This window comes from Chionomys nivalis, chromosome 14, assembly GCF_950005125.1.
Source record: "Chionomys nivalis chromosome 14, mChiNiv1.1, whole genome shotgun sequence".
Taxonomy (NCBI): domain Eukaryota; kingdom Metazoa; phylum Chordata; class Mammalia; order Rodentia; family Cricetidae; genus Chionomys; species Chionomys nivalis.
Window position 1 is genome coordinate 46,504,310 of NC_080099.1, and position 23,521 is coordinate 46,527,830.

At 45.8% G+C, this 23,521-nt stretch overlaps 1 protein-coding gene across 1 annotated transcript in view; it reads left to right on the top strand.

Annotated features, from left to right (window-relative positions):
- The window catches only part of Dnajc18 (DnaJ heat shock protein family (Hsp40) member C18), a 34,352-nt gene extending 11,921 nt beyond the window's left edge, over positions 1-22,431 (top strand). Inside the window, exons 4-8 of the mRNA XM_057788293.1 lie at positions 1,935-2,120; positions 6,491-6,600; positions 7,735-7,844; positions 11,578-11,750; positions 18,312-22,431. Of these exons, the coding sequence (XP_057644276.1) occupies positions 1,935-2,120; positions 6,491-6,600; positions 7,735-7,844; positions 11,578-11,750; positions 18,312-18,436 (704 nt within the window). The 3' untranslated portion in view covers positions 18,437-22,431. The remainder of the gene's footprint in view (positions 1-1,934; positions 2,121-6,490; positions 6,601-7,734; positions 7,845-11,577; positions 11,751-18,311) is intronic.
- Positions 22,432-23,521: the final 1,090 nt, after the last annotated feature.

The following is a 23,521-nucleotide window of genomic DNA, read 5'->3' on the forward strand; positions in this document are numbered from 1 at the left end:
CAATGTAATAAAATACTAAGAATTAATCAATCAAGAAGCCCACCATGCTGCCCCTGGTGTGTGCAGAGGACAGACAGTCCAGGAAGCACAGAGACAGCACCGCAGCCCAGCACGCAGCTGAGCACTTGGGTGGTGGAGCAATGGGAGAAAAAGAAGCAAGCAGGCAGGTGGCAGAGAAATGGAGGACGAGGAGTTTGTGTACTGTGAAGCGAGGTGGAACTGGACTTCTGAAGGCGATTGCTGTTCTTGCTCCTTGGGAAAAGGTGAATTGCACTGCCCACCAATTGAGACAACAGCAAATTTCAAGGCTAGTGGACCTATGCCTTCTTCCTTTGAGAAAACTGACCACTATATGAGTCATTGTGACTCCCAGAGCCTCATCCTAGCCCAGGAAGAAGAGCGGTGCCTTCTTCCAGACTTGTCCTGCTGTTTCCTTCTCATCATTCTACCAGGCCCAGCCTCTATGTCTTTATTGTGCTAAACCAAAACAAAACATAACCCCATAAACCTTTCTGTATGTTTGATATTTTGAAAAAGAAGAAAAAAAAAGCCTTGAAAAAACTTGAAAATCTTTTTATTTGTGTGGATATGGGTATGTGGGTGTCTGAAGGCCAGAGGACAGCTTGCAGGAGTTGGTTCATCCCATGTGGTTCCATGTAGACCATGTGACTTCCAAGGATTGCACTCAGTCATCAGGCCAAATGACAAGTGCCTTTACTCACCGAGCTGTCTGTGGGCACCTCAGAGGGTTGGAGAGATAGAGCTGCTCAGTGTTTAAGAGCTCTGGCTATTTTTTTTTTTTGAGACAGTGTTTTTCTGCTTAGCTAGTTTTAATGCAAACATTATTAGAGTTTTGTAGAAGAATCCTAACAAAGTGCTTCTTCTGACTGTTGACACCAGCAGACACCTGAATCTGTGTGTGTGGTATGAGCGTAAGCATGTGTATGCCACAGCATGTGCAAGGAGGGCAGAAGAGCCTCTACCTGCCTGTTTTTGCTTTTCTGAGACTTGAGCCCAGGTTATCCTCAAACTGGCCACGTAGCTAAGGGTGGCCTTGAGCACTTGGTCCTCCTCCGTCTCAAGTGCTGGGATTACAGGTATCATGTTCCACTCTTGCAGGCACACTGCTCACATTCAGAAGACTGTTTCCTACAGTGTGCTCAAGTGAGACTCTGGGGAGCCTTTCAGGCTTTTGTTAGTTTGTTTTTGTGGTGTTTTGAGACAGGGTTTCTCTGTGTAGTTCTGACTGTCCTGGAACTCTCTCCATAGACGAGGCTGGCCTTGAACTCAGAGATCCACCTGCCTCTGCAACCTGAGTGCTGGGATTAAAGGCGTGGGCCACCACCGCCTCGCGGAACACCTTTCTTTTAAATTTCTGTTTCTGTTTGTGTGTGCTTATTTGTCTGTGTGTACAGATGTCCACAGAGGCCTGGACAGGTGTCAAAACCCCAGAAACTAGAGTTACAGGCAGCTGTCGGTACCTATTGCAATGTTGAGAACTGAACCTGGCTTCTCTACAAGAGCAGCAAGTGCTCTTGACCTCTGAGCCATCTCTCCAGCCCCCCAAATTCTATTTTTGAATAACAGGAACATTAGGCATTCCTTCAACATTCTGACATTATTGGCAGCCTTGAGTAGGGGCAGGGCCCCAATGTCAGGAGAGCTGGATGACATGAGAACATCGGCCAGGGGTTAATGCTCACTTCAGTAGCAGTTCCTAGTTGTTGGGTGCTAGTGTTGTTTCTGTTTTATCAATATTATGAGCAATCTCTGGGGGGGAGTCCTTCAGGGGAACTTTGTAGGCCTAAGTACCTCTCTTTGGAATTCTGTGAGCGGTCTAGCACCGGCTCCGGGCTTCTTGCCACCGCTGCTGCAGTGGTCACCCCCAGGCACAGCCAAGGATGTGCTCATGTGCTGCTTCTTGTTGGTTGCAGCAATAGGAAATGCCTTTGCGGTCCTTAGCAATCCCGACAAGAGACTCCGCTACGATCAGTATGGAGATGAGCAGGTGACTTTCACTGCACCTCGAGCCAGATCTTACCATTATTACCGGGATTTCGAAGCTGACATCTCTCCAGAGGAACTATTCAATGTGTTCTTTGGAGGACATTTTCCTTCAGGTTGGTATTTTTTTTTTTAATTTTGCCTGCATGTATGTGTATGCGCCTTCTGTGTGTCTGGTGCCCGCGTGTATGTGTATGCGCCTTCTGTATGTCTGGTGCCCGCATGTATGTGTTTGCGCCTTCTGTGTGTCTGGTGCCCGCATGTATGTGTTTGCGCCTTCTGTGTGTCTGGTGCCCGCATGTATGTCTGTGCGCCCTATGTGTGTCTGGTGCCCGCATGTATGTCTGTGCGCCCTATGTGTGTCTGGTGCCCGCATGTATGTCTGTGCACCCTATGTGTGTCTGGTGGCAAAGGTTAGAAGAGGACGACCCTGGAGCAAGAATCACTTTTTTGTGAGTGACTGTGGATGTTGGGTTCTCTGGAGGAACAGCCAGTGCTCTTGACCACTGAGTCTTCTCTCCAGCCCAAGGTTATTGTCTCTCCCCTCTCCCCCATGACAGAGTTTCTCTGTGTAGTTTTGGAACCTGTCCTGGCACTAGCTCTGTAGGCCAGGCTGGTCTCGAACTCACGAAGATCCATCTGCCTCTGCCTCCCAAGTGCTGGGATTAAAGGCATATGCCAGCTGACCTGAGGGTATTATCTTAAAATTAAAATTATTATGATTTTTTTTTTTTAAAGACAGAAATTCTCTGTATAGTCCTGGTTGTCCTGGAACTCTGCAGACCAGTCTGGCCTTGAACTCAGAGATCTGCCTGCATCTGCCTCCTGAGTGCTGGGATTAAAGGTGTGTGCCACCATACAAGGCTAAAATTATGATTCTTTCCACAATTTATTTATGGATCTCAGCAAATTCTTGTTTGATTTTTTATTATTTTATTTATTTATTATGTATACAATATTCTGTCTGTGTGTATGTTTGCAGGTCAGAAGAGGGCACCAGACCTCATTACAGATGGTTGTGAGCCACCATGTGGTTGCTGGGAATTGAACTCAGGACCTTTGGAAGAGCAGGCAATGCTCTTAACAGCTGAGCCATCTCTCCAGCCCTTTCTTATATGGAATTTTTATTATTTTATTTATTTTCTTGTTTGAAGATCTGAATAGAAGAACATCAGTGCTAGAGAAACAGCAAGAATTCGGATTGAGATGAGTGGAAGTTTGACGAAGTCTCTAGCCTCCAGCTGTGCAAAATTTTTTTTTCTTTTTTTTTTGGGGGGGGGGTTTCGAGACAGGGTTTCTCTGTGGTTTTGGAGCCTGTCCTGGAACTAGCTCTTGTAGACCAGGCTGGTCTCGAACTCACAGAGATCCGCCTGCCTCTGCCTCCCGAGTGCTGGGATTAAAGGCGTGCGCCGCCACCACCGCCTGGCTGAGCTGTGCAAAATTTTGACCATATCATCTGATTTCTTTTACTGTAGTCACCCACCTGAAAAATGGGGCTGATATTTCAGGACTGCTGTGATATATATATATATATATATATATATATATATATATATATATATATATATATATATATATATATATATATATATTCATATGATATAGAGACTGAACCCAAGGCAAAGTCTAAGTGCCCTGGCTGGTTTTGAACCTCTTGTGTACCCACAACAGCCTTGAACTTGCTGTCCTCTTATCTCAGCCTTTCCAGTGGCTGTGGTTGCAGACTGTACTGCTCTGCCTGACTCAAGGACTAGGCATGCCCATCAGGGTCAGGTAGTTACAGACTAAATACCTTTCATTAATGTCGTCATCACAGAATTACAGTTACAGAGAAGTTAGACCTCCCCCCAACACAAAAGTTCTTTGAGAAAAGAGGGGACCAGGGAGAGGGGGAGACAAGATAAAATAAAGGAGAAAAGTGAATATGGCCTAAGTGTGTGATATTCATGTATAAAAATTAATGCTAGGGGCTAGTGAGATGACTCAGCAGGTAAAGGCTCTTCCCACCAAGCCTGAAGACGTGAGTTTATCTCTGGGTCAGACATGGTAGAAGGAGAGACACAGTTCCTGAATGTTGTCCTTTAGCCTCCATACATGTGATTTGTATGCATGTATACATGTGCACACGTGGGCGTGCACACATATACAAACACAATCTAAAATAAATGTAATATTTTCAAAAGTTCTGTCAGGCAGTGGGGTACATGACTTTAATCCCAGCATTTAGGAGTTAGAGGCAGGCAGATCTCTGTGAGTTCAAGGCCAGCCTGGTCTACAGAGTGAGTTCCAGGACAGCCAGGGCTACACAGAGAAACCCTGTCTCTCAAAACCAAAAAGAAAAACCAACCAAACAACAATAAAAAAAAAAAAAACCACCACCATCAGCAACAACAACAAAACAAAAACAAAATGTGTATCTGGGGTTCAGTGGGTGAGGGTTCAGAGGACCTAGGCTGGAGCCGTGGTGCTCGAATGGTGACTCACAAACATTTGTGACTCCAGCTCCAAGGGACTGACTTCTGCAGGCTTGCGTGTGGTACACATGTATACAGATATAAACACTTGAGCTCTGGAGGTTGAGGGGAGTTGAGGGGAGGGAATGGGAGGAGAAGAGAGAGAGAAAACTGTGATGGGTATGTAAAATAAAAGATAAAACAAGTTAAATAAAGCCCATAAATAAATATTTATTGTTCTTTTAAGACAAGGTCTCTCTATGTAGGCCTACCTGTTCTGGAAAGCTCTGTAGTTCAGTCTGGCCTCAAGCTCAGAGATCTGCCTGCCTCTGCCTTGAGTGTAAGAATTAAAGGTATGTGTAATCACACCCTTAGCAACATAAAATAAATATTTAAACAAACAAAAACACATAAATTTGTGGTTGGAGAGATGGCTTAGTAGTTAAGAGCACTTGCCCATGTAGAGGACCTGGGTTCAATTTCCAACACATACACACACAGCTTACTCCCATCTGTAACTCCTCCAGGTGCGTCCTTGTGATGCCTTCTGGCCTCCGTGGGTACTGTGTACATATAGTGCACAGACATGCAAACAGGCAAGACACCCTGTCTTAGCCAGAGTTCTGTTGCTATGAAGAGACATCGTGACCAAGGCAACTCTTATAAAAGGAGGTGTTTAATTAAGGGCTTGCTTATAGTTTCAGAGGGCTAGTTTATTATCGTCATGATGGGAAGAGGACAGGCATGGCAATAGAGCAGTAGTGAGAACTCCACAGTATGATCTACAGGCAGCAGCAGAGACAGGGAAACTGAGCCTGGCATGGACTTTTGAAACCTCAAAGCCCAACCCCACTGACAGTCTCTTCCAACAAGACCACAGCTACTTCAGCAAGGTCACAACTCCTAATCCTTCCCAAACAGTTCCACTAACTGGGGACCAAACATTCAAATGCATAAACCTGTGGGATCCATTCTCATAAAAACACCACATACCCATATACATAAAAATAAATCTTTTTAAAAAATCACAATGAGCCAGGAGGTCCCAGCACTCAGGAGGCAGAGATAGGCAGATCTCTGTGAGTCTGAGGCCAACCTGGTGTAGAGAGTGAGTTCCAGGACTGGCTCCATAGCTGCTGACTGAGAAACCTTGTCAAAAAAAAAAAAAAAAAAAAAAAAAAGAAAGAAAGAAAAAGAAAGAAAGAAAACGAAAAAATAAAAAGATAGTAAGTTGAATTTTTGTGTTGCTAGGGATGCAGCCAGAACCTCCAGCATGGTAGACATGTATCCCATGCTAAGCTACATACCAGCACAAATTGTATTTTTTTTGGTTTTGCTGTTTTTGTTTTTTAAGATAGGATTTCTCTGTGGAACAGCCCTGACTGTCTTGGAACTCTGTAGACCAGGCTGGCCCCAAACTTACAGAGATCCACCTGCCTCTACCTCCCAAGTGCTAGGATTGAAGCCATGCACCACCACCACCCGGCAATAAATTGAATTTTATGAGTGGCTATTAAAGATGGTAGTGCCTGGGCTGGGAAGATGATGGTTCAGTGGTTAAAAGCACTGACTGCTCTTCCAGAGGACCTGGTTTCAATCCCAGCACCCACATGGCAGGTAACAACTGTCTGTAACTACAAGATCTGACACCCTCACACAGACATACATGCAGGCAGAACATTAATACACATAAAAAAAATAAAGTTTTAAAAGATGCAAGTCATTAATATCGGACACAGAAGCAAACCTAAGTATGTCAGATGCCAAAATGCTGTCTTCTGGCCGTTTGGAGTTTTCCCCCACAAACTTGCAAAGGATTGGTCCCTGAAGTCAGGAGAGCCTTGCACACCCCCTGCCCAGCTGGCCCTTTGGCTCACCTATTGTCTTCTTTTTCTGCTGGGCCAGATAGGCAGATGCCCTATCTTTAGCCTTCTTGGGAACAAGACTTTGAAAAGAACCAAAAGGGAATTGTCATCTCATAAATGTTCTCTCTCTCCCTTTCTCCTTCCCTCTCTCTAATATCTGTTTTCCAGGAAATATTCACATGTTCTCAAATGTGACAGATGACAGTCACTATTATCGCAGGCGACCCCGCCATGAGAGGACACAGACACACAAGAGAGAGGAAGAAGACAAACCTCAGGTGTGTGTGCAGTTGAGTTCCTACTCATGGCCATACTAAGCCTGCTCCTGTGGTATATAATCAGTCCTAGAAGTGCAATTGAGCTATGCTGGTAAAACGTACTTTATACTATGATAAGAAGATCTGGATAAGTGTCCCGAATCGGCCAGTGTTGGTAATCCTCCATCCCTGATCCCTTTTCATGTTTTCCTAGGATCCCAGTTTTTCTGTAAGGCTGTATTTTCTTTCCCTCCCTCCCTCCCTCCCTCCCTCCCTCCCTCCCTCCCTCCCTCCCTCCCATCCTTTCTCTGTCTCTTAAGTTTTTTTTTTTTTTTTTGTTTTGAGATAGGTTCTCTCTGTGTAACCCTAGTTATCCTGGAGCTCGCTCTGTGGACCAGGCTGACCAGGAGAGTCTCACAGGAAGCTCAAAAGGCAGTGCTGCTGGGATCAGACCCAGGTTCTCAGGATTGGTAGCCCCTTGACTTCTGAGCTATCATGGTGGCCAAACACTTGTGTACATATTCAAAAACAGCAACAACAACATATTATGCCTCTGGCTTGTTTACAACCCGGAGAGAATGTGCCCTTTCTCCAAACAGTAGTTAATAAGATGTGTGATGAACCTCGACCCCACGTTGTCAAGGGAGAATGTGGTCGTCTTTGACACAGTTGGATGTCACCAGTTTTGGACAGCGACAGCAGAGCGAGAGCTGCTTAACACTGGCCACTGCTGGAGTTCCATCCGTGTCCGGCAGGCTTACCTAGAGATAAGGGACAGCAGTATTTTTTTTTTTTTATTATTTTTTTTTTTTTTTTTTTTTTTTTTTTTGGTTTTTCGAGACAGGGTTTCTCTGTGGTTTTGGAGCCTGTCCTGGAACTAGCTCTTGTAGACCAGGCTGGTCTCGAACTCACAGAGATCCGCCTGCCTCTGCCTCTCAAGTGCGGTGATTAAAGGCGTGCGCCACCACCGCCCGGCGGGACAGCGGTATTATTGATGGTCTATGTCGGAGAGGCTTCCTTTAGCCTCTCTCCAGAGAGAATATGAGTTATTTGGTTCTAAGCTGAAGTTGGGCCTTTCGGGCAAACCTTGACCTTGTGGATACTCCTGTGCAGTAATAATCTGTATTCTCACACACGTCATTTTTTCTTTTACAGACTCCATATTCCGCATTTGTTCAGCTGCTTCCAGTTCTGGTGATTGTGATTATTTCTGTCATTACTCAGCTGCTGGCCACCAACCCCCCATATAGTCTATTCTATAAATCGTAAGTGGAATATTTCTATTTTTTTTCCTTGTCAGCTTAAAAGATAAAAGACTTAGCTAGATGGTGGTGGTACACGCTTTTTATCCCAGCACTCGGGAGGCAGAGGCAGACGGGTCTCTGTGAGTTCGAGGCCAGCCTGGTCTACAGAGAGAGAATTCCAGGACAATCAAAGATACACAGTGAAACCTTGTCTTGAAGAAAAAAAAAAAAAACAAATTGAACAAAAGAAAGATGAAAGACTTAAGGTCTTGCTGATTCATGCTGACACCTCTTTTCGCCTTCCTCTGTGGAAATGCTGATCCTATGTGTCAGCGTTTCTCTAGTGTGTGTTATGGAGGCACTAAATTTAGGTACCTGAGAACAACTAAACTGAACCAAAAGGAACAGCTGAGCAGTGATGGTGCAGACCCAGTGAGTGGGGCTGCCTGTGCCTAGGAGAGGGATCACTGTTACTCCGTGACACCCTCCGATCAACTGCAAACAGTCAGGATTGGTGTGGAGGGACCAGCAGAATAATTTGAGATCCATAAGTCTTTCTCACCATGGTGAAGTTAGGACAGAGAAGAGAAGAGAGACAGGGTGGGGATGAGGGGGAGAGAAAGAGGAGGAAGAGGGAAGGGACGGGGCTGGAGAGATGGCTCAGAGGTTAAGAGCACTGACTGCTCTTCCAGAGGTCCTGAGTTCAATTCCCAGCAACCACGTGGTGGCTCACAGCCACCTGTAATGAGATCTGGTGCCCTCTCCTGGCCAGCAAGCATACAGATAGACAGAACACTGTATACATAATAAATAAATAAACAAATCTTTAAAAAAAAAAAAAAAGAGGGAAGGGACAGAGGGCAGGCTGTGATGAGTGGGTTTGGAATGATAGTGACTGGGACCTAGTGGGTTTTTTTTTTTTCAATTTTTTTTTAATTGAAAAGGGGCTGGAGAGATGGTTCACAGGTCAAGAGCACTAGCTTCTCTTGCAGAGGACCCTGGTTTAATTCCCAGCATTGGCATGGTGGTCACAACCATCCATAACTCCAGTTTCAGGGGATCTGAGGCCCTTTTTTGACCTCTGCAGTCACCAGGCATGCAAATGGTTCACAGACATTCAAGCAGACAAAACACCCATACACATAAAATTAAAATTAATGAAAATTACAAGGAGGGACGGCACACACCTTTAATCCCAGCACTCAGAGGCAGAAGGATCTCTGAGTTCAAGGCCAATCTGGTCTACAGAATGAGTTCCAGGACAGCCAGAGCTGTTATACAGAGAAACCGTCTCTTGAAGGAACAATAATTACAAGGGCCATTTGTTATTAATAAGAACATATAGTCAAATTGTGCTATCGTGTTTCTTTGCTTTTGTTGAGAACAAAGTTTGTTATGATGCTTGTTGAGGCATGTAGATTACTTATAAATGCAGATCTTTTTTTAGTTTTTCCACTTAATGCTTTCAGTTGCTTTGGTCAAAGTTTGGTCCCTAAGTGAGCATTAAGAGCATCAGCTGGCAATGCATTCAGACTTGTAAGAAAAGTAAACTTCAAGCTGGACAGGGTGGCACACTCCTTTATTCCTGGCCCCTCAGAAGCAGAAGCAGGTGGAGCTCTGTAAATTCATGTGTTTGGTTCTCTTGCTCTGAGCTTGTGGGTGCTAGGACACAAGATGTGTGCCACCAGATTTAAATGCTAGAACAATATGCCTGTACGACTATAGCTGGCTTTTTTTTTTAAGTATCCAAGAACTCTTACATATTTGTTCATTTGTTTTGTGAATGTGAGGCCAGCAAGGTAGCTTAGCACATAGAAGTACTTGCTGCTAAGCTTGCTGGACCTGAGTTTGATCCCTAGGACCCACTGGTAGAAAGAGAGAATAGAGTCTCTCAAGTTGTCCTTGAACTTTCACACAGGCGCTGGGGGCTGCACACATCTGCACTCACACATATACAAGACAAACAAATAAGACTGGGCATGGTGGCATATGCTTTTTGTTCCAGCACTTGGGAGGCAGAGGTAGACCTCTCTCCATGTGTTCAAGGCCAGCCTGGTCTACATAACAAGTTCTAGGTCAGCCAGGGCTTCAAAGTGAGACCATGTCTCAAAAAACAAAAGAGAGGGGCTGGAGAGATGGCTCAGAGGATAAGAGCACTGGCTGCTCTTCCAGAGGTCCTGAGTTCAATTCCCAGCAACCACATGTTGGATCACAACCATCTGCAATGAGATCTGTCACCCTCTTCTGGTGTGCAGGCATACATGAAGGCAGAATGTTGTATACATAATAAATAAATAAATCTTTAAAAAATAAAATAAAAAACAAAAGGGAATAAATAAATGTGTATGGGGCACGCTAGTGCATGTGTGGTCAGGGGACAGCTTTTGGGAATTAATTTATAACTTCCACCTTACTGTAAATGGAGGTTTTTCTTTGTCCGCCAGTTCCTGAATAAATACTTAGAGGCTTAATATTAATTATAAACTGTTTGGCCTATTAGCTCATGCTTATTACTAACTAGCTCTTACAACTTGAATTAACCCATAACTCTTATCTATGTTTAGCCATGTGGCTTGGTACCTTTTTTCAGTAAGACATTCTCATCTTGCTTCCTTTTGCATCTGGCTTGCAATTGCATCTGGTCTCTGCCTTTCCTCTTCCCAGCATTCTCCTAGTTTGCTTGTCCCACCTATATTTCCTGCCTGGTTACTGGACAGTCAGCATTTTATAAAACCTATACAAGTGAGAAATCTTAACAGTGTACAAGAGCATTGTCCCACAACACCTTACTAAGGCAGATCTCTCTTGTTTCTGCCACTGTTTCATATTCCAGGCTAGCTGGGCTATGTGCTTGCAGCCAACTCTCTGGTCTACTTCCCACCTTACTGGAGAAGTGCTGAGATTACAGATGCTTCCCACTTTGTCTGGCTTTTTACATGGGTTCCAGGTATCAAACTGAGGTCCTCAGGCTTACATGGCTAAAACCTTTACCTGCTGATCCATTTCCCCAGTGCCATGCCCTCCACAAATTATTTTGAGACATGATCTCATACAGCCAAGACTAGACTTGGACTCCCCGAGTAGCTGAGGATGACCTTGAACTTCTGATCCTCCTTCTACAGGGGTGTGCCACTACTAGTTTTATTTGGTACTAGGAAAAAGTCCAGGGTTTCCTGTATGTTAGGCAAACATTATACCAACTGAGCCACATCTACAACCCTCAAAACAAACTTTTAAAGGTTTAGTCATTCTACTTTTCACACAGACTTGTAAGAAAGGTGAACCTTGGGCTGGAAAGATGCTCCAGTTAAGAGCACTGACTGCTCTTGCAGAGGTTCTGAGCTCAACTCTCAGCATCCACATGCTCACAACCATAACCGGAGTCCTATGGGATCAGGTACCCTCTTCTGCTACACCTTAGAGAGAGAGAGAGAGAGAGAGAGAGAGAGAGAGAGAGAGAGAGAGAGAGAATATAAACTGTAAGCTACTTCGGTAATTGTCAAATTGTTTGCTTTGAAAACAAACTATAACGCATCTTTTAAGCTTTATTTCTAGATGTCTTTAAATGTATACTGATAAAATTAGTTCTTTGGTCACAGTGCTTCTTAGCCCTTGCTGACCCATCCGTACTCCTGCCTCCCACTGCCTATAGTGACTAACAAATGTTGGGACATGCTGGCAGTCATGTTTAGAGGCCAGCCAAGAGTAAGATTGACAAGTAGCACTAGCTGATGTGAGCTACTCTCTGTTTCAGAACCTTGGGCTATACCATTTCTAGAGAAACGCAGAACCTGCAGGTGCCTTACTTCGTGGATAAAAACTTTGACAAGGCCTACAGAGGAGCTTCTCTTCGTGACCTGGAGAAAACAATAGAGAAAGACTACATTGACTACATTCAGACAAGCTGTTGGAAGGAGAAACAGCAAAGTAAGTAAGGCCAAGCAGGCTGTCATGAGGTCTCCCAGCCTTCTGACCCCCTCCTTAAACAGAGACAGAGCAGACACTCACTCAGATAATACCGCAAAGAATGGATGTTTATTGACATGTTACCAGGACTGGAAAACTTAGGAACTTGGGCATCATTGTATTCTCCTATTGTATTTTCTTCTCTGTGCCGCCCGCCCCCCACAGGGGGATGGGCTTACTACATAGCCCTAACTGACTTGTTTGTTTGTTTGTTTGTTTTTTGTTTTTCAAGACAGAGTTTCTCTGTAAAACAGTCCTGGCTGTCTGGAACTCACTCTGTAGACCAGTCTGGCCTCAAACTCACAGAGATCCGCCTGCCTCTGCCTCCCAAGTGCTGGGATTAAAGGTGTGAGCCACCGCCGCCCATCCCTGACTTGTGACTACTCACTGTGTAGTTTGGGCTGGTCTCAGAAATCTGCCTGTTTCTGCCTCTAGCCTGCTGTTATGCAGCCCTGGATTTTTGATCCTCCTGAGGACTTAGATTATAGGTATGCACTAGCTCTTCTGTCTTACTACCTGACTTTTTTTTCTTTTTTCAAAAAAATTACTTTTATTTGTGCAAGAACATGTACAAGAGTCTAAAGAGATGGCTCAGAGGTTAAGAGCACCTCCTGCTCTTCCAGAGGACCCACATTCAATTCCCAGTACTCACACGGCAGATCACAACTGTCTGCAACTCCATGATCTACCACCCTCTCATAGATATACATCCAGGCAAAACACCAATGCACATTTAAAAAGAAGAAAAAGAAGAAAGAAAGACTGTGTACAAATGCACAACATGTGTGTGGTGGTCAGAGGACACCTTGTGGGACTTGGTGCATCCTAACTGTTGCTCTTATTGATGTTGTAAGGTCCCCAGCCTCACCTGTCACTGGACCCATTTTGCATCCCAAGCTTCTTTGTAAAGTTCTCAGTGCTATCTGGTTTCCTTCACAGTCCCTAAATCACACATTCCCTAGAAAGAAATTTGATTGAGCCAGCCTCCCTTTTTGAGTGATACCAGAAGTTTAGTTGCTGGCTTGAGCCAAGCAGTGGTGGCACATACCATGATCCCAGCACTCGGGAGGCAGAGGCAGGCAATTCTAGGAGTTAGAGACTAACCTGGTCTACAGAATTTCAGGACAGCCAGAACTACGCAGAGAGGCCCTATCTCAAAAAAGCAAAACAAAACAAAATTCAGTAACAAAAAAAGAAGTTGCTAGCCTGGAATCTGGTGTCCCCTTACTTCTTGTTGCTTGTGGGCGCATAGAAGAAGAGTGACTCCTGTCTGACTTTCCAGTAGTATGGATGTGAACTAACTTTCTTTTCTTCCGCTCACAAGAGACAGTGTCTCCCGCTTGGCTTACACCTCCAGGTGTTACGGGGAGTCCTGGCAGTAGCCCTGTCTCAGCCAGTAGTTTCATTTTAAATTCCAATCAAACTGCCCCCATGCGCAGTTTAGAAACACACACACACACACACACAGTAGCTGCATCTTGGCTTTGTAAACTGGGCTCTGGTCGATCATTCTTCAACAAACTATAATGCATCTTTTAAGCTTTATTTCTAGATGTCTTTAAATGTATACTGATAAAATTAGTTTTTTGGTCACAGTGCTTCTTAGCCCTTGCTGACTCATCCGTACTCCTGCCTCCCACCGAGTTAACCCACCCTTCCTGTGTTTAAAGCACTTTGCTCTTCCTGCTAGCACGGTACTGATCAACAGCATTAGTGGTCCATAGGTGCATGCCGGTTCCCTCTCCGGACTGCTGGCCCCAGAAGCAGACTATCTTACTAATTCTGTGTCCTGGGCTGCAGGCACAGTCCTGACTTCAGGACAGGAGCTCCACACATGTCAGAGAAGATTCTCCTACTGCAAAGCAGGGCGCTGAGGAGGAGCGTGAGGAACGGTTCGGTGCTGGTGTCTTATCCCTCCCCTCAGGGACTTCGCCTCTGCCCTCCATTTCTACAGGGCAAAGCTGGCTACCCCCCCAAATGAGGGGAAGTTAAATACTTCATTGTTAATTAATCTTGTTTGTTTGGGGTTTTTTGAGACAGGGTCTCACTATGCAGACTGGGTTGTTTAAATTGGGTTTTATCTTTTAAAAATCAGGAAAGATCTGGGTGTGGTGGTATAGGCAGACCTGTGATCCCAGCACTAGGGAGGCAGAGAGAGGAAGATTTTTTTTTTTTTTAAAAAGATTTTATTTATTTATTATGTATACAACATTCTGCCTCCATGGATGCCTGCAGGCCCGAGGGCGCCAGATCTCATTACAGATGGTTGTGAGCCACCATGTGGTTGCTGGGAATTGAACTCAGGACCTCCGGAAGAACAGTCACTGCTCTTAACCGCTGAGCCATCTCTCCAGCCCGAGAGGAAGATTTTGAGTTTAAGGTCAGACTGAGCTTCATAGTATAAGACTCTGTCTTAGGAAAAAAAAATCAGGTTGGTGAGATGGGTCAGGGTAAAGGCTCTTGACATCAAGTCTGACCTGAGGTCAGTCCAGGACCCAGAAGTGGAAAGAGAGAACTGATTTCCACAAGTTGCTCTCTGACTACCACATACATGATATGGTTCATGCATGAGGGTATGCACACACAAAAATAAATAAAGGGAATTTGAAAAGAAAGAAAGGAAGAAAAAGAAATAGGGAAAGCATTGTTATATAGTCCAGGCTGGGCTCAAACTCACAGAGATTCTCCTGCCTCTGCTTCTGAGTGCTGGACTTAAAGATGTTTCCCAGCAAGGCCTACCCCAGGAAAAAATTTAGGAGCAAGAATCTATGTGGATCTAAATCCGGTGAAAGCCACAGTAATGTGTCCTTACCAGCCCCTCTGTGATGGGCACAGGAATGGTTTGGATTTATTGCTTTGTGCAGGAACTACATGAAAATCTTCATTTTGCATTCTTCAGACCCTCACACACACAAGAACTCATATGACACCACATACAGATGCATGTGCACACATACACACACACACGCTTGTGTGTGCACATCCACATGTATTGTATTCTACGTTGCAGCATTAAGATGCAGTGCAAAAAGATGAAAGATTTCACCAAGAGTGGTGTTTGAGCTTTTGTTCCCGTCCACACGAGGTTTGTTAGATCTGTGGCTCTGTCCAGGCACAAGTGAAAGCTCTGTGAGAGCCACAGCTGGTAGGACAGGCCTGTAATCCCACTCTGTAATCTCTGGGAAGCTAAAGCAGGAGGTCACAAATTCAGGACCTGCTGTGGCTACAGAGTGAGTTCAAGGCTAGCCTGGGCAACTTAATAAGCGCTATCTCATTTTGCTTTTTTGTTTTGTTTTAAAAAAGAACTGAGAGTATGACTCGGTGTTATGCCCAGTAGTATATATGAAGTCCTAGGATCCACCCTCAGTTAACCCCCCCACACACACACACACATACAAATCCATGAGTGAGCCCTGATTTGTGCGGTTCACCAGTTCTGAATGGAGGTTGTCAGCACATAGCCCTGAAAATAATCTGTTCCTAGCATTTAAACACAATGGGTGTGTGGAGCCTCCACACCACTCCAGTGCCATTTGAGAAGCAGCATCTGCCCTCTGAATCCAGCAGCAAGTGCAGCCAGGAAGGTTAAATTTAGCACTTTTGAGTTTGTAAAAATAAACTCACTTGAGAACAAAGTTCACTCTTGGCAAAAAACCAAATGGAAATTTTATCAGGGGTAGCCATTGTCTTTGAAAATCTTTATTATTCCTTTATTTGCTTTTCCCTGGAATGCCTAATATGGGTGATTTTTTTGTGAGTAATCCTTTACTATGGACGACGTCTACATGTTCTACGTACTGCCGGGGAGAGAGGCCGCGCTGTGCTAGGTGGGATATACATGGCCGTCAGGAACCGCCTCCCGGCCCGGGAGAGGGGCTGAGTGAGTCTTGGCCTGGACTTCTTTCCATCCCTTTGAGCAGACACAGAGTGGGCAGAATCCTCAGCTTTGAAGTGGGGGAAGAATTCATTTCCTACTGAGAGGTTGTGTGTGTGTGTGTGTGTGTGTGTAGCTTAGTGCAGGGCCTGGCACACAGTGAAACCCAGGCTTATACAGCTTCACACAATAGATTGAAGGGCAGTGTCCCCTGGGCCTGGGTCATGGCTAGTTACAATTAAAGAGGACATTTTTTCTCCTTCGCTTTGTTTTCTCCTTTGTTGAGGAGAAACTGCATTTTCTTGATCCTGCTTCTTCCAAAGACATTTTTCTTTCACTTCACTTAGCGGTTATTGAGTGCTGGGGCCGGAGCGACGGCTCAGTGCTTCAGAGCACTCACTGCTCTTCCGAGGCCTCCATTCCTGGCCAAATGTGGAGTGACTCACAACTGTAACCCCAGTTCCAAAGGATCCAGCACCCTCTTCTGCCCGCAGATCTGTGTGTCGGTGCATGGTGTACATATATACACTATATGAAGCACTTATACATACTCGTAATTTTATTAAAGATTTGTTCATTTATTTTATATGTGAATGTTTTGTCTGCATGTATGTGTGTGCACCACTACAGAGGTCAGAAGAGGGCATTGGCTCCCCTGGACCTAGTTATGGATAGTTATGAACATCATATGAGTGCTGATAATTGAACCAGTTCCTCTGGAAGAGCAAAAAATGCTCTTAGCCTTTGAGCCATCTCTCCATCCCCAAAATATTGTTTAAGTTATTGAGTATTAACAGAATTTGTTAGAAGTATTGTATTCTTTGAGCAGGCCCTTGGCTTGTGCCTCTTCATTGCTACAAAGCAGCATTGTCTGCCCCGATTTCATTGAGCTTTGTGAAGGCAATCCATGTCTCACGTGACAGCTTGTTACAGTGGCTGTCAAGATAGAAAATACTAGCCTTCATTAGTCTCTAATTCCTCTGATGAGGACTTCCAAGAATGAGACACAGAAAAGTCAATAAACAAAACAGCTTGGTGCAGTGAGGAGCAGAGCCGCAGAGTCTGTCCTGGACACTGGTGTAGCTGTGTCTGTAAAGGAACGAAGTGCAGACTGATTCACAGAAGTCTCCTGCGTAGCCTTCCTGCCTGCCAAAGAACCCTAGGAAAGAATGCTGAGCACCTAGTGGGCTGCAGGAGCAAAAGCTTAGCATTTGGGTGCCGTACACGACCCTCCACAGAGCCCCATCACTTGCAAGATGATTGTGCCAAGGCAGGCCCTGGCATGCAGGCACTGTGGGCTCCCGCACCAAGGGTAAAAGCACCTTGTTCTGCAGCCTGGGAGACCTACTGCCTGCCAAGCCACTGCTGGCTGGAGTCCGGGCCTGCAGTCCGATTGTTCAGGGAGGCCTGTCATGCTCATCCACCCCACCCTGGAGTCCTGCACCTCAGCTGCACTTTGGGCCTTACTTGGTGTAAATAGAATCATTGTGAGCAGAAATGCCAGGCAGTGTTTTGTGTTGGTAGACATTTATTCATAGGTCCATGCCCATTGTTCCTTCTGGTTGAAGGCTAACTCCTGCGTTCGGGTAGTTTGCTGATTAATCAGACAGGTGTATCTTGTTCTACCAAGATAAACAAAAGCTGTCAGCAAAGATGATTAAGGATGGTAGATATATTTCAAAATGATTAAAATAGCATTTTCATAAGCATGGTTCTTTAACAGCTGCCTGCTACTGGCAGCCCTGAGAAGCCACGAAGCCCATCCAAGCCACATATGTGGCACACATGACATGTTTCCAAAGGTGCATGTTTCTGCTCACAATGATTCTATTTACACCAAGTAAGGCCCAAAGTGCAGCTGAGGTGCAGGACTCCAGGGTGGGGTGGATGAGCATGACAGGCCTCCCTGAACAATCGGACTGCAGGCCCGGACTCCAGCCAGCAGTGGCTTGGCAGGCAGTAGGTCTCAGGAGCTCCCCCTAAGAAGGAGGAACTTACAAGAGAATAAAAACTTAGACCAACAACCATGGAGTTGGGAAACAGCAGAGATTATATTCCAGCTAAAAATAGAATGGCCTACTCTATCATGAGGAGAAAGTACAATTTGTTTAGTCAAGGGCACAGAGGCCATTGGGCTGAGATGACTTCACTTTTAAAAGAGCCACTTGAGTTGTGGGCCCTATATGTGGTGAGAGGGTGAAGAAAGCTTCCGCCTGACCCTCTGTAGATGCTCAGCTTCCAGAGTAGGCCCCGTACCATGTGTGACTTAGGGCCCTGCAATGCCGAGGGAAGAATGAAGCAGCTGTCTTTGTTCGGATGACAGGAATAGGCTACGGGGCTCCAGGCTCTCCCACTGCTGTCTGATCGGCACTGGAGCAAGGCATGACCATCTCGTCTTTCTGCACCTGTGCAAGCTTCCTAAGCCCAGGGCCAAATGTTTTGTTGATAAGAACTAAGCCTAGTGCTCTTGTGAGACCACAGACTGTGGGGTCGGGTCCCAGGCGGCTTTCCCCCTCGGTCCCTGGTGCAGTGCCCATCGGGCTCCTCCAGGGTGGAGGAGTGGCAGGGGAGTAAGGCCTTGTGGGTCTGGGGATACTGAAGTGAAAGCGCTCGGCCTTAGTGAACCAGCACCTGTCGTGTCTTTTCAGAGTCAGAGTTGACCAATCTGGCGGGGCTGTATCGAGATGAGCGGCTGCGGCAGAAGGCAGAGTCACTGAAACTTGAAAACTGTGAAAAACTTTCCAAGCTAATTGGCCTCCGGAGGGGCGGCTGAGACGAAGATGGCCCGGCTCAGGATGGGGGTTTCTTACTTGTTACTATTTACATTGCAAATCCATTTTATAATACAAGTTAGGAGATGATGAACACTTACTCTCTGCTGACTTTGTTGGGCAGAGCTGCAGGACATGGAGCCACGCTCGTCACCATCCAGTTCTTCCAGGCCGTCTCCCAGGGCAGGGGCAGTTCATCTCAGTTACGGGAATGGAGAGCAGGCATCCCAGAGAAGACCCACATTTCTGCCTTCATCCTTCTTGCAGCAAAAGCCCACTCCCTAGGCATTTCTAGGCTTGGCCAGTGCACTTCACAGTACTGATGGCGCCTGCTGAGAGTCACACCTCTCTTTGCCATAGCCACCATCCCCCAGTGTTCGGTTTTCCAGTTCCTAAGGAGAGTAGAGAGAAACTGAACTTTTTGGCCAATAGTTCGGTGTTATCCAAGTCTGTTGAGGCAGGAGCATTAGCAAACTGCCTGATTTGTGGTTTCTTTTCTTTCTTTTTTGGGAGAAGGGCTCATTCTGTATCCTAGACTAGCCTGGGACTCACTATACACTCCAAGATGGCCTTGAATTTGCAACATTCTGCCTAAGAGCTGGGATTACAGGCGTCAGATACTGTACCCAGTAAGGTTCCTTTTATCTCTGTAGTCAGCTCTCTCAGAGGGTCTAGAAAGTCAAACCTGTGAGCAGGCTGGGCGCGGTAGCGCACACCTTTAATCCTAGCACTTTAATCCTACCACAGGCAGAGACAGGCCAATCTTTATGAGCTCAAGGCCAGCCTGGGATACACAGCAAGCTCCACACCAGCCAAAGACGTAAGGAGATCTTGTCTCAATAAATAAATAAATAAATAAATAACACAAAAAACCCGTTGAGCTGTTCAGCAGACAGCTCAGCGCAGGAAGCAGGGCCGAGGAAAAATGTAAAATACAAGACTGTCAGCTCCTCGGTGTAGATTCCTGGTCCATTTTGGAACTAGAGAGCACCGTGTCTCTTCCCCTTTAAATCATCATTTAGTATGGTAGGTTGTGCCCTGAGCACAAGTATGCACAGAAGTGCAGTGGTCAAACCCAAGAGGAGGCTCGGGCCTAGAGATCCAAAGGGAGGAGCCTGTCTCTGTGGCACGGAGGGCTAATATTAGCCTTAACAATCACCTTGTTTGACTCAGAGTCCTGTGCATTTTAGTACAAGGTGGTCTTCCATGCATTCAGTATTTATGGAGTGTCTACTACAAAGCAATGGCTTTCACATGTCTCTCTCTCTCTCTCTTTTTAATTTATGCCTCCTCAAAATTTGCGGAGCTGGTGCATTACCTCTTTCATGAATCAGAACAGGACAAATGGTTGGCCTGGGTCATGTGACTGGGTGAGGAAGTACAGAACGTGAAAGATCGTCCTGTTTCTCAGATGACTCTAGCCAGGTTGGCAAAGCGGAGATTTTCCCTGGAACGCTTCTGCCGTCCGGAACACCTCTGCCACCAGTTTGCACCCTTCAGGACTGCTACCCTGCTGATCTTTCAGAAGCAGGACCAGGGCTGGAGAGATGGCTCAGTGGTTAAGAAGAGCCTGGCTGCTCTTCCAGAGGACTCAGGTTCGATTCCAAACACCAACGTGGCACCTCACAACTATCTGTAACTCCAGTTCCAGAGGATCCAGCTCCCTCTTCTGGCCTTCACAGTCACTGCATGCACCTGGTACACAGACATACATGCAGACAAAACACCCATACACGTTTTTTAAAAAGTAGGACCCTTTCATACAAATCTTTCAGAGGAAGAAAAAACAGTTTTTTGTAGAACTAAGTCATTGATTTCCCAGACTTGGTGGTTGTGCCTTCCTGTGGAGGGCAATGCCAGATCTGAGCTCCTGAGCTGCCCAGATTGTCATGAAACTGACTTTGAACAGTTACTGGTTCATATTTCATTTCTTTTTAGATAGGGCCTCATGTATCCCAGGCTGGCCTTAAAGCCTGGCCTTGAAATATAGCCAAAACCTTTGAACTTTTTTTTTCTAAACAGAGTTTCTCTGTGTAGCTCTGGCTATCCTGGAACTCACTCTGTAGACCAGTCTGGCCTCTAACTCAGAGATCCACCTGTCTCTGCCTCCAGAGTGCTGGGATTAAAGGCGTGTGCCACCACATCAAGCCCCTTTTTATTATTAATCGTCATTATTATTTATTATTATTATGTTTTGTTTGTTTCAAGACAGGGTTTCTCTGTGTAGCTTTGGCTGTCCCGGATTTCACTCGGTAGACAAGGCTGGCCTTGAACTCAGAGATCTGCCTCTGCCTCTGGAGTAGTGAGATTGAAGATGTGCGTCACCACCCTGAAACCCTCCTGCCTCTACCTCCTGAATGCTAGAGTCGCTCCTGGCTGCTGTGCTGCTGGGGAAAGGACCCAAGGCATTGTGCATGCTAGCCTACTAAGCTACATCCCCAGACTTATCTTCCAAATTTTTTTTTTTTTTTTTTTTTTTTTTTTGGTTTTTTGAGACAGGGTTTCTCTGTGGTTTTGGAGCCTGTCCTGGAACTAGCTCTTGTAGACCAGGCTGGTCTCGAACTCACAGAGATCCGCCTGTTTCTGCCTCCCGAGTGTCTTCCAAATTTTTTGAAAACCTCTTTAACCTATGAGCAGCAGGGAATTTACTTTGTAAAATATGCCAGGCACGGTGAAACACACCTTTAAACCCAGCACTCAGGAAGCAGAGGCAGATTACTGTGAGTTCTAGGCCAGCCTGCTCTACATAGCAAGTTCATAGTGAAACCCTGTCTCAAAACAAACAACAGCAAAAACCATGCGTTGTAAAATGTACCCATGAACCAGACAAGCTTGTGGAGAGCTCCTAGCCATGAAGAACACAAAGCTCTCCTCTCCCAGCCTCAGCCTGGGCTAGAAAGTGGACCTCCCCTGGATGCCATGAATAGTTTGTGGATTTCATGGCAGTGATGAATTATCTTGGTGATGACCCCAGAGTCAGTCTAGCCCAGCTCCATTAAATGTCACACCGACTGTCTGTTCTCATAGCCTGGTGTACTGTTTTATTTACTGCTGATAGACTACAGTACTCACATCTGGTCTCCTCAAGAGGGCCAGGCTTGCTCTGGTTGAAGGGTAGTTTAATCTATTTGGCATTATGTAGAATCGCGTTAAACTCTTAATTCCTTGCTTATAGTTTAGATACCTTGTCTTCATATTGGTAATATAAGCTTTGTACTCTTGCCTATGTCTTTGATGAGGTTTCCTGGCAGTGTAAACTCTTTAGCTAAGGCTTTTCTAGCTGCCAGTGCGGCTCTCTGTTTGAGACACAGGAAGGAGACTGTGATGGGAGTGAGGTGAAGCAACAGGGCTCACCGGCCAGGAACTGACGTTCAAATGAAGTGCTCTCTTTAGTAAGAGGGAGAAGGAAGCTCCTCCCGGTGAGGAGCAGGGCAGCCGGAAGGAGCCCATGTCCTTGTTCATGTGCTCCAGCAGGAGCCATCTCAGCCTCACTGGTCAGCTCCGGTAAGAACATAGTATCACCGTGCATGCTTACGGGACCTGTTAGGCATGACAGGAAATGCCACGCCCTGCTGGCATCAGGGCCCAGCAGGCTGGCTGAGCTGCGGCCGCTTTCATTCTCCTCATCACTCTGCTCAGAGCTAGTGCTGCCAGGGGCAGCGTGAGATCCCAGCAACTGGCCACACAGCAACCCGTTGTTTGCATGCACTGCCCTCACAGGAGCTGGCACTTAGTTTGAATCACTTCAAGTATTAGATTGGTGTCCTAATTATTTATTTTGGGAAAGGACCAAGTTACTATACATCTTAATGTTTGGGCCTGCGCTGTTGGTACCTCATGCAGTGGTCACCAAGGTACTGAGTCTACATTTGCATCACTCTCAGTGTTTGGAGGTGGGAATGTTCTGTGACCAGAGTCAGGAATGACACATGGGGAAATGCTGAAAAGTCTGGCCACCTGATCATTGCATCTAGAATGAGTGTATTTTAACAAAGTAAACATTAAACAATTTTATATACAAAATGCGACCCTACGGCTTTTCTTTGTTTGGCCTTTGTCCACTACCTCATGTGTGGAGTCACTTTGGACCAAAGATGCTCCTGTGGAAGTAGTCTGTGTTTAGATAGTACATAATGCTAATGGGATGAATTCCAGACGGGGGGCAGGGTTTCAAGACAGGGTTTCTCTGGATAGTCCTGGCTGTCCTAGAACTTGATCTGTAGACCAGGCTGGCCTCAGACTCTCAGAGATCCACCTGCCTCTGCCTCCCAAGTGCTGGGATTAAAGGCGTGTGCTGCCACCTCCTGGCTAAAGATTTTTTTGTTTTGCATTTATCACCTTTTCTGTGTATAAGTGTTTTGCCTGCGTGTGTGTATGTGTGCCATGTGTGAGCGGTGCCCTTGCAGGCCAGAAAGGGCATCGGTTGTTCACCATGATGTGGGTGATGGACAGAACCTAACGTGGCTCCTCTGCAGGAGCAGAAAGTGGGGTTTTGGCTTTGGAGGGGGGAATTTGGAAACACAATTTATATATAAAATTTTAGCAAGAAACAATGTAAAATGACAACACACATTAAAAGTGAAAATAAGCCTGGTGTTGGTGGTGTACCCCTCACACCTTTAATCCAAGCACTCAGGAGGCAGAGCACCTGCCCTTTCAGAAGGCCCAGGTTCAGTTCCCAGCACCCACAAAGTGACTCACAACCATCCATGACTTCAGTTCCAGGGAATCTAAGGCCCCGTTTCTGAGTCCCCACAGGCAATAGGCACAGATATACATCAGGCGAAACACCGATACACATAAAACATTTTTTCTGAAATTCTTAGGCACATGGGTCACATTTTGAGAACCAGGCAAGGCTAGTGGCTATACAGGACAGTATAGACTATAGACTATGCCCACATGAGGTTTCTACTGACTGCTTCTCTAGCCAACTCCCCACCCCCTTGGGTTTTGTTTTTTTGAGACAAAGTCTCATTATGTAGCTCTGGCTGTCCTGGAATTTACAGAGGGTGAAGATTAAAGGCATCTGCCACCATGCCCAGCTTGTTTAAGGTATATTTATTATGTATACAGTGTTCTGCCTG